General features: G+C 36.5%; 1 protein-coding gene across 2 annotated transcripts in view; it reads right to left on the reverse strand.

Moving 5' to 3' along the window:
• Positions 1-12,219, reverse strand: part of LOC145260567 (calcineurin-binding protein cabin-1-like) — a 567,854-nt gene that overhangs the window by 416,740 nt on the left and 138,895 nt on the right. For both annotated transcript variants that reach the window (XM_080118824.1, XM_080118826.1), the window contains exons 10-11: positions 11,319-11,385; positions 7,204-7,492 (exon numbers count right to left, since the gene is read on the reverse strand). In XM_080118824.1, coding sequence (XP_079974950.1) covers positions 7,204-7,492; positions 11,319-11,385 — 356 coding nt within the window. The remainder of the gene's footprint in view (positions 1-7,203; positions 7,493-11,318; positions 11,386-12,219) is intronic.

The raw sequence follows: 12,219 nt of genomic DNA on the forward strand, positions 1-12,219 counted from the left end.
TCTAGTGTTTCCTTTTCAGATTAAATATGTTTTAAACTCATTTCAAAGTGCTTTTTAACATGTTTTATTAACTGTTTGCTTGTATATATATATATAGAGATTACTTATGACATTATTAAAAGAAAAAAGATTAAGCAGTTACAGTGTAAAAAAATGTGATTCATGTAATCCTTGAATTAATAAAAATGTTTTGTCTAAATTCAATTAATCGCCGATAAAAAAGTCAAAATAAATAATACAAAGTACAAAACAAAAAATATTTTAAAATCTTTTAACCTTGTTTAAATGCAAAAGAAAAAATGTTAAAACATGTAAATGAAACAAAGTTAATTTTTGGTTTTTGGTTTGGTTAAAGAATCGTAATTGTCTGTAAAAAGTCTGTTAACTTTGAATTAGTTTTGATTTTTATACGAAAAAGCCGAATCAACACGTGAAAAGCCAAAATAGAAATAATTTTGTAAAAGTCGTTGCAAATAAATCTATACGCTACACGCATTCCCAAATTGTAGATATTATTATATAGGGGGTATATAAACAGTTCTAAGCAATAGTAACCCCCCGGGAGCGTGTGCGAAAGAAGCCTTTGCGAGACATACACGAAATGGTCACACACATTTTGCCTTTTATATATATATAGAAGAGTAGCCCGGGTGTCCGGCGCTGCCCAGGTGTGCTGAAGTGTGTGTAAAGGGGTTGGTAAAAAAAAAAAAAAAGAAAATGAATTAAAAACAACTCAAAATAGCCGTGAGAGCACAGTAAACCCCCCCACAAAAAAAAATTAGGAGTAGTACGCTTGAACCCATAACACGCAAGAGAAAAAGAAGGTGGAAAAAAAGCAAATAGTCTTATCGATGTGCCCACCGTGATTGTGACGTCACGGCCATTTGAAATAACCTGTTTTATGCAACGTTGTTCACATAACTTGCAAAAATGTCAACAGTAAAAATTGACCCCTCCTTGCAGAAAGCGGTCAAAGAATTAATCTTTTTGGCCAATTTTTACATATTTGTCGTCTGAGACATCGCTCTTTGAAACAATACCAATTTTGTCATGTTCCGATGCATCTGTCAGAATTTTTTGTGAGACACACACACACATGCCTTTTATATAATAATAAACTAGCTACGAGAGATCGATCTTTCTAACAATACTAATTTTGTCAGTGTTTGTTCTATGTGTGGAAAGTTTTTGGGAAAGATACATGTGGGATGACAAAATTGACGTCACTTATTACTACAAGAACAAAGACAGTACCTCATGGATTTTTCCAGATGATGATAGCAATCCAGTTCAAACCACGGTCGACCAGATTGTATATCAACATATCACTGTTGGCTACGCACATACCACAGTTGTCCGATGTTTGATTGATCAAGATGTTGCAAAAGATATCACCAGAACATTTTTACAGTATGTTAATGGACTTTAAAAAGATCACTTTTGACTTATCAAACCTACTTGTGTTCTTATGTCTAGTGTTTCAAGGTCACTGCTTTAGGGTATTTTGTCCAATTCAGAGTTATGCACATTTTAGTGGGGTTGAGTCTTGTAATTGGAAATTTCTTAGAGCGGCATACCTTCTCAGCTGCTAATTAATTGTGACTACTCTCTCAGAGGAATAAATACACATGATTTAACAAGGAATGAAGACCTAGGATAATTAGCTGTAACATATGCCAATTTACAGAACGATAAAGGTTATAGTATGAATGTTCTATAGCTGTTTCCTGCCTAATTTGAAGAAAAATAATGAAAATGGAAATGAGTTTATTCCTCATAATTTGACTTACATGCTGTTTGAGATCCTTTATACTTGTTTTTAAGAATGTGCATTAAAATGCTTTAAAACAAGGGGTCACATGCATCGGTTTTGAAACGTAAAAATTCTCAAAATTTGGGGTCAGGGGTCTGTTAGGTGCTACCTAAATTGGAGGGTAGGGACCCTAGAAACTATTTTCTATGCCCTAAAATAATTTTTTCATTTTCAGTAGTTTAGCACACTTTAAAAAATGTGCTGGATCTAAGTAGATTTAACATCTTCCCCTAATACCTTTCTCAATCCTATTTACTATTACTCTCTTTGATTCCTGGAATATGTGCTCCAGTGTTTCGTCCCAATGGAACTTTCTGTTCTTTGTCTTTAATAACTCTTGGAAGAAGTCATTACTTCTGCTTGTAAGAAGGCATATGACACCTGGTTCACAAGTCCAAACCAGTAATACTTGTCAGAATAGGATGTCAGTTAAGGATGGCGTCTGTCGTTCTTTTTCTAGGTTTAACTCCGTTCATATAACTAGAAATCCTCGGAATTCTCCCTGCATTTTCGAAAAATGAAACTTGTCTGGATTAAACACAATCCCTTTGCTGGCACAGTGATTTATATAGTTCATCGTGTGCCAGAACGAAGATTCTATTGACTTGTCCCATAGAAGGCTGTCATCTATACACTGGGTTTTCCAAGCTATGTCTACGGTGATGTCATCGAATCGATAAGTGTACTCATCTCCTGATCCATGGAATCCTTGAGGGGTTCGACAGTACCTATATCAACCCTACTCGGTAATGAACATAGTGGCATCCCGTGCAGCTGGAGATAATGGTAGACTGTGGTATTCATTCCACATGTCTAGTACTGTTTTTCTGGTTGTGCTCGCATTGCCGAGACCTGCATGAATGGGAATATGAGGTATGATGCATTCCCCTCATGGTAACAACTTCTGTAGAGCCATTGTTCGCCTTGGAAATCCATCCTTTTTTTGGTGTGACCATTCTTGAACACCAAGTAGTCAGCGCACCTAATGCTAGCCGTTCTATTATCCCCAGCGCGACGTTTCTGTCTATGTCCTGCTTCACTTTTCAATGGGAAGCAGGTATCGGCGTGTGGACTGTTGTTGGCGTCACATATGGGAGGAATTTTATTTGTAAGGGTTTACTCTTCATTGTCTGTAGTGATTGATGTGGATATGTGCTGAATGCGCTTGAGTTAAAGTGTTTCTTTAGCCATTGTTCCAATTCCTGTTTGGTGGTTTCTGTTGGCTTGAACGGGATCGTTTCTTCAGAGCTGATTTTTTCCGACCCCGCAAGTTCAAACACTAACCCGTTTGTTTCCAGTGTACAGGTCTCCCATAGTTTGTTCTGGATTACAGCTGGGTTTTCGAATCTGCAGACTTCTTTGTATCATGCTCAGGTGTCCAAGAATAGCGCCCATTCTTCGTCAGTTGTATCCAGTCCTTTCAAGAGTTGTTCCATTTTTTTCTGTTCGCAATATGTTTCACATATACATATTTTTATTGTCATCAAAATTGGTGAACTCAGATTTTTCAATCAAATCGATTGATTGGCTGCTCTAGTTGGGGACACAAAGCTGAAAAAGCTTCATATGTTTCCCCACAGTGACTTAGTTCACAATATATTGTAGTGTACATTGCACTGTAAAGAACCTACTGTTGATTTTCTAAAATTATTTTTCATATATAATAGCTTTAATTAAAGCTTAACACAGAAACGTCAAGTATCATGCTTTCAATTATGCTCTAAACAGAAACATTCACTTCAGAAGGTGCACCTGTCATATCAAATAACCTAGTGTTGATTTATTATATATTCACCCGTTCTCATGTCCATATCATAAAAAAATCCAAAGCGTGTGGGCCTGATCTCATCCCTTCAGTTCAGCTAGCCTTCATACTTTCCAAACTCTACAACAAATTCCATTCTTTCCTAATAGCTTGAAGATGGCCTCTGTGGTACTAGTGTACAAGAACTTTGGTGAAAGGACTGACCCTATCAGTCTCCTCACCCTCTTTGCTAAAATACGGTATAACTGGACAAATACTAGATATAATTAAATCTTTCTTAGACAATAAGGCCATCCCGGTTTTCATTGATGGACATGCATCAAAACAGTATAACATTAATGCAGGAGTGCTTCAGGGGCTGATCCTGAACGGCTATTATTCCTGATATTCATTAATGACCTCCCTAATAATATTGTGTTCGAGTAAATGTGCTGATGGTACAATGCTCTATAACATGCACAAGGAAAGAACAGATGTACACAAATCTAAAACAATGCTAGAATCATTAGAAAATGACCTCAAGACCATAGTGGAATGGGGGTCATAAATGGATGGTAACATTTAATGCTAGTAAGATTAAGCTGCTTTCCTTACAAGAAGCCTCTTCAACTACTGATATCTATGACAAATAACACCTTACCTGAGAATTCTCCTTTCAAACTCCTTAGAAATATGAACTGGAACAAATACATTGTGGACATTGCGAAGGCTAACGCAGGGAAGGTGGGCTCCCTCTATCGTGCTAGACAATTACTCACACCTGAGAGTATCCTGTACCTCTACAAAGCCAGCATTCGCCCATGCATGGAGTATTGTTGCCACATCTAGGATGGTGCATCTACCACTAGTCTCTCCCTCTTGGATAAAGCATAAAAAGAGTCTCCAATCTAACAGGTCATGCTTTGTCAACTAAGCTCTAAACCTTGTCCTATCACAGCTATGTTGCGCCGTAGTGCCTGTTTTACAGTATTTTAATGAAATGTGCTCTGATAAACGTATTGCCCCCTCAATGTACCTATCCTCAACAACCCGTTTAGCAACAAAATCCCACCCCTTCACTGTTGAGATCCCTAAATGCCAGAAAGCTTTCTACTCTAATAGTTTCTTTCCTTAAACAGCTAGACTTTGGAATTCCCTTCTGCTACAAGCTTCCCTGACTGTACTGATATGCAGAAGTTTAAATGTAACAAACGAATATTTCATTAATCTTTCCTAGGCATAGCCCCAAATAGTTCAAGTGGCGTTATGGGATGAACGTGAGTATATATATATTTATTGGCACGGTAAAATAAAAGTTAAATTTTGTCTAATAAATTCTAAAAAAGGGATTAAATTAAAGAAAATAACAAAGTATATAATGTATTTTTAACTGGCCTTTCCGATGCAGCAATCGGATTTTAGAAAAAATAAATAACAAAGGAACAACAAACATAATTGCAAAAAACCCTTGTTCAAAATTATTGGCACGGCTTTGTTTTTCTTTTAGTATCAGTATAATATCAATCAATTTCCGGTTTACGTGCTTTCTGAACTTTTTTATAGCCATATTATGCTTGTTTAACGCTAATTCAGTGAATAATTTTTTTCAGATAATTTTTAGATAGCGATTTATTTAAACTATTATAAGTGACTAAATTATAATTTTCAATCGCCATGGTTAAAACTAAGGAACACAGCGAAGACGTCAGGAAGCTTGTTGTAGCATGCCATACCAATGGGGAGGGCTATGATAAGATTTCAAAGAAGCTAAACCTTCCCAAATCCACTGTTAGAGCCATAATAAACAAGTTCAAATCGCAAGGCCACGTTATGAGTTTAGAGGGAGAAAAAGGATTCTTTCCCCAAGAGATGAACGGAAAATTGTTCGACAAGTAAAACAAAACCCAAGGATCTCTGTTGGGGAGATTGTTGATGAACAGAGCACCTCTGGAGTGAATGTATCTCGACATACAGTTGGTAGAGTTTTGAAGAGAGCTGGTTTAAAAAAGCATGTCGTCCGAGAAAGACTCCCTTATTGAAGCCTATGCACCTGAAAGCAAGGCTAGCCTTTGCAAAACGTCATATTGATAAAGATGTTGCATTCTGGAAACGTGTTCTATGGACTGACGAAACGAAAATAGAGTTATTTGGCCATAATAAAGTGTCTTATATTTACAGAAAATCTGGCGAAGCTTTCCTGCCTAAGAACACCATACCCACAGTGAAGCACGGTGGAAGCAGTTTGATGTTTTGGGGATCCTCTGGACCAGGGCGACTTGTTAAGGTCACAGGTAGCATAAAAAAGGAAGATTATGTTAAAATATTGGATGAAAACCTGAAAGACTCTGCTAAAGAGCTCTCACTTGATCGTCGTTGGTGGTTCATGCAAGATAATGACCCAAAGCATTCGGCTAAACTGACTAAGAAATGGCTTGAGGACAATCATATTAATGTTTTGGAGTGGCCATCACAAAGCCCAGACCTTAATCCAATTGGAAATTTATGGAGAACATTAAAATTGAGGGTAATGCAAAGGAAGCCTAAGAATCTTATTCAATTGGAGGATTATTGTCAAGAAGAGTGGGCTAAAATTACTACTGAAGAGTGCAACAACTTGGTTGTAAACTATGAAAAGCGACTGAGGAAGGTAATCAAGGCCAAAGGCTATACAATTGATTATTAAATAAATCGTGCCAATAATTTTGAACAAGGGTTTTTTGCAATTATGTTTGTTGTTCCTTTGTTATTTATTTTTTCTAAAATCCGATTGCTGCATCGGAAAGGCCAGTTTAAAATACATAACATACTTTGTTATTTTCTTTAATTTAATCCCTTTTTTAGAATTTATTAGACAAAATTTAACTTTTATTTTACCGTGCCAATAAATATGATCATCACTGTATATATATATATATATATATATATATATATATATACACAGATAATAGAAAAATTTTATTTAAAATTAATTCAAATTCTCAAAAAAAAACATTAAAAACCTGTAAAGAAAGTATATAGAATTTTTAATTATGTGACAAGGAGTAAAGATAAAATGGGAAGACCTTATTTTGCGGAGTTTCGAAAAATTAAATTCTTCTCGTTAGAGGAAAGAGGTTTACAAAATATACAATAAATTTTGTAGATTAGTGCATAAAAGAAACTACAAATATGAATTTAATCATATTTTCATAACAAAGTTTTTAATAGTTTGTGAAAGTTTATAAATTTCATAATGATTATGAAAGCAGAAACAAGGAAAAAAAGTTGAAGCATAAAAGGATATGGTAAAAATCCATTGAATAAAGATGTAAAATCCAGAAAAGACAGGTTAAATCCAATGTATATATATGTACATATATCGAGGACTTATCGTTTGAAAATAAATAAAAGTTACACATTGCATGTGATGTTCTCCTCCCATCCACTCAAGTAACCCTGCTAGTACTTTTTCAATAAATATCACTCCAGACAAGGCATTGCACCATTTGATGTAAGAGGCTAAAAATTAAAAAATATTACTAGGTCAAAACTAGCCAATGATAACTGCTAAATGAATAAAATCCAGACCAAGGAAAAACTATTTGTCAGAAACATTGTAGAAGGTGAGGATTAAAGGACAAAATAAGGAAATAATGATAATGCTAACTTGTGGGATTTGGTGATGATAACATCTGTACCGAAGGTGAAGATGTACCACTTGTGCCAGGCGTGTCTCCAGTTTCAGCATTTGGTGCTTCTCTTTTACTTATGTCCATCAATTCAACTTTGGCTGAGCAATCTTGGCTTGATGGTTGACATGCTTGTTCTGCTTCGGCCATTTCCACATCAGGCTCTTCTGTTTCTTCTTCCTCCTCCTCCTCCTCCTCCTCCTCTTCTTCCTCCTCCTCAGATTCAGAGGCAACGTAAGGAGTCAAATCCACGCGCAGACCCATACTCTAAAAGAAAAAATGAAACCAAAAATGTTTTAATCAAGTTTATTTTGAGCGGATGAACAATTTACATTATTATTTACAATATGTATCAGCAGCAGCCTTAAAATTGAGTGGAATTTGTACAAATGGCCAAATTTAGGCTATGTTCACCAGCCTAGAACTCATTTTTTTTTTTTAAATTGTTTGCTTGTTTAACCAGCATATCAATCTCCATTATGCCATTTAATGCTGTATATAGGCTTTACATTTTTAGATGCTTTTGGAGCTGATTTTAGTTGGATGTATTCAAGTAATGTTTTCGTATAGTTTATTTGATGGCATTTATATTTCATGGTAAAGATTTGCTGTTTTAGGAAACTTAGAATGGTTTTAGGGTTTTCTTTTTCAAAGAGTTCTTTTAAGTTTGTGGCTTTGTAGTAGTGTTGATGAATTTGTGTCAAGTAAAAAGTATTTCACTGTATAAGGTTCATGACATGGTATACATTTGGAGGGTTCTTCACTTTTTAGTTTATAAGAGTGAATTATGTATGCATGTCCTATGTGGATACATAAGACTACTTCTTTACGTGATTTTCTGGGATCTCGTAGGTTTTTTTTACGTATAGGCATAATTTGGAAGAGTTTGATGTTTTGGCAATTGTTCCAGTTTTCTTGTCATTTCTTTGTAATAAAATTGTTTATTGAAGGTTTGTAGTCCATATATTGGACCTTTATTTCGTTTATTTGGTGTTTTAGGGAATTTTTGGCTGTTTATCTATATATACTTTATATAAATAGAGAATTAGCAAGATCTTGATAACCAATGATCTTTAAAGTGCATGGATGTCAACAAATTATCCCAGAATATGATTTATAAAATCATTGATAAAAATCACAAAGGGCGTCTGAGTTATATATTTTTTATTCTGTGAAAGATACGTAACAGAAAATTAGGCACAAGGCCACTCCAAAATTGGGGAGGCGGGGATCTGTGGTCATCCTCATTACTGTGCCTTTGGTTGGTCTGCACTAATCCTAGTTAAAGTTCTCATTCAACATAATACCACAAACACACCAGGGGTCATCCTACTTAAGATTCCCAAATCATATTTTTAAAATTTAAACTGTGTAAAAAAGTTGTTGGTTTGTTTATTTCATTAGTTTGGGGTGGGGGAATAGTCCAAATATAAACGAAAACGGCGGCTTGACACTGTGAGTGACATAGGACACCTCTAGCAGGCGAGGCTGCATGGGTTGGATGCAAGCAGTTACCTCATTGACATCCACTCAGTACTATCCGAGTCCGCTACAATCAAAGAATGCATGTTATGGTGTTTCTTCGGTTAGAGTCCTGCAATGGGGGACACCCGGGCAAACTTACTAATCTGGCACTGTGTAGTATGGCGTTGAGAGGCAACGTGTCTTGGGCCAATCGCCAGTTCAAGGAAAACTCAGAGTTGTTGAGATAACTCAAACCTGGTGCCCAGCTCCACCGGGAGTGAATCTCCTCCCTTGACAACCTCAAACGTTTGACAAGTAGATTGCCCCCCCCTCTTCACTAGTTCCTTATAAAGTTCCTTTCTAGTAAGCCATAAAGGTCGTTGGACCCTGGGAGGTTCCTTAGCGCGGCCATACACTCTCTCAAGAACTGTGTGCCACTGTACGTGCCTCGACCATATGGTTGAGGATGAGGTCGCGAAAAGCAACCTCGATCGGAGAGTCCCATGCAGACACTTCTGTCAAGGTTCGACTCAGGAAAGCCAACCTCTCGATGACACTTCATACGGACTTGAACATAGACCTGTCTGCGAATTCAATGTTTCCCCTTGTCTCAAAGAAGTGAAGAGCTTGCTCTGCATGGGATTTTAGATAGTTTGCAGGCAGAGGAAGTACAGCTAGTCGGTATAGGATGAGCAGAAAGACGATGATGGCACACACCTCTGCTCTACGTTTTAAGGATAATTTCCTTCAAACTCACAAGTCGACAGCGGTTTCAACCTTTGACTTTACCTCAGACAAATTCTTTTCAAGCTGGAGACCCAGTCCAAATCACATGCCAAGGATCCGAACTGGGCTTTCCATCCAGGTGAAGGGAGCAGGAAGTGTATCGGTGGTCCTCTAGGCCTCCAACCGCAGACCAGCTGACTTGCTGTGGTTGATTTTGGCCTCTGTGGTCTTTTCGTACTGTGTGAGCACTTCTGTCACTGCCTCGATGTCTCAGAACACGGTGATGTCTATGTCGATCCACCAGGCAGAGCAATCCCACGCAGGACACACTTGCCTCCTCACACCTTAGTTTGCGAAGTAGCAGCTCCAACCCAAGGACATAAAGCAGGAGAGCCAGCAGACAGCCCTAATACATGGACCAGGAGATGGCAAAGGATTTCATTTTTCATTTACCTCTACCACTGCCGTTGACATGCAGTACAGTACGGAGATCCATTTGCAGAAGCCTAGTTTGAATCTGGCAGTCTCTAGAACAAATGCCAGGAAGCGATAGGCAAATCTATCGAAAGCTTTGGACTGATCCAAATACATCAGCACAGCTTTCATCTTCTATTTCTCCTGTTAAAATCGTACGGATCAGATGCAATTGTTTTGAATCATTCTCCCCTTTACAGCATAGTTCTGCTCTGATTTGATCAAGTCACCGATAACAACCTACAGCCAATTCGATAGGGTCTTGGCCAAAATATTTAGCGCTGTGTTTAGCAGAGTTATGGGCCTGTAGTCGTCTAATTCTTACATGCCACGCCTAGAAGTTTTATTATCATACGAGCTGAAAGGTCCAATATATCAATATGTTCTTTGATATAACAGAGGTGCATTCGAAATGAATGTGTCTGTCACGAGCACAATTGAAGTATGATACTTGACTTTTTGCATTTTAAATTTTCAAGCCATTATTATGTAAAAATATTTTTATAAAATCAACAGTAGGTTCTTTACAGTGCAATGTAGATTACAATGTATTGTTAACTAAGTCACTACGCAAGGCATGTGAAGGTTCCTCCAGGTACACTGCGATGGGTCCTCAATTAGAGCAGGCAATCAACTGATTTGATTGAAAAATGGGCCAATTTCACTGATTTCAATGGCAACAAAAATATGAGAGTGCGAAACATTCGTTGATCATCATTCAATTCCGAGCAATGTCAGCTCTCCCTGCTAGCGAAAGTATAAGTAGAGTTTCAGTTTCAGAGACAAAATCTCTATTATTTCTTTTTACTCATGTTCACCCCAATTAAGGTATATATTGCCATTTGGACATAAGGGGCTAGCTACTATTTAGGACCATGTTTAGGGGAGATGAGGAAGATGTCTGTTCACATTTTAACTGCTGCATTTCAGTACAGTTAGAGAAGCAGTTAAAAGTGAATTCCAAAGTCTGACAGTCAGAGGGAAGAAACTATTAGAGTAGAAGGCTTTCCGGCATCTAAAGATCTCTACAGTGAAGGGGTGTGATTCTGTTGCTAAAACAAGTTTGTCAGGAGTATGTATATCGGCAGGGCAAAAGTGCGATGAGTTCATCAAAGCACATTTCAACAAAATACTTATAAAAGAGTTAATAAATTATACTAAATTATACTAAATTATAACCTCGTAGGAATCAAAAAGCTTTTATCAAAATCCAACAACTTATCAAGTATCAAATAGTTTGGATAACGACTATATGTTACAATACTATATGTTACAATACTAAAAATCTTTGTTACATTTTTCTTTATTGCCACATGACATACAACAGACATATTTTATAAATATCTCTTCCTCCTATTCTTTTTTTTAATTTTCTTTACTTCTTGAATGAAGTGCTTTAGTTGACTTTAAGAAAATAAATACAACTTACTTTGCGTGGATTGCTGTGGGCAATTTCATCATAAAGATAAATCAAACATTCCCCAACACATTTCCATCTGCAATTAAGAGAGAAAGTATTACACAAGATAAATAAATGATATACAAGAAAAACAAAAAATAATTACACATGAAATAGAAAAAAATTAAGAATATAAGTAAAAATTTTTAATGATTAATTTAAATCTCATCACATTTTGTCTAATAAAATAACTGGTTGGATAATTAGAAATTTTATTGCCAGAATGTTAGACATCATCTTATTCAGTTTAACCTCTGTTTTACATGCTGATATGTGTTGGACAGTTTTTAAAAATCGATTTTCAAACTAATCTATCTCTGTATTTATTTTTCAAATCCATCCTTATAAGTTCATCCATTCTTTCAATGTGACCATAACCAACAAATTCTTCTGTTCTGTACACATCTTGCACTGTCCAAATTTAATTTAACTCTTAAATCAAAGTTTGTCTTTAAGACTTGGATTACATATTTATCCATGTAATACATGTCCTCAATGATTAATGATCAGATTTCACTTCCATACATTATCACATTTTGTTCACATGCCTGATAAAGCCCTTCCTTGATCAACAGCAATAACACTGCTGGTTAGTAATGGTTAGTAATGGTTAGTAATGGTTAGTAATGGTGTAAGTTTTCTGAACTTACTCCATTCACTTCTACGTCATGCACATCATCACCAGCTCTGCGCAAATGTGCCAACACCTGTTATATTAGAAAAATGAGCGTATGGAAGCAAGAAGGACAAACAAAGAAGTTTAATTCAAACTTTTATTGAAGGTCAATACGATCGTAGTAGAAGCTGTTGATATTGTCAGGATGTGCAGGTGACGGGAACGTTGGTCAGCTGCTTGAAACAAGGTCAGCGT

Source organism: Euprymna scolopes, chromosome 36 (genome assembly GCF_053919585.1).
Source record: "Euprymna scolopes isolate OS-2025 chromosome 36, ASM5391958v1, whole genome shotgun sequence".
Lineage (NCBI taxonomy): Eukaryota > Metazoa > Mollusca > Cephalopoda > Sepiida > Sepiolidae > Euprymna > Euprymna scolopes.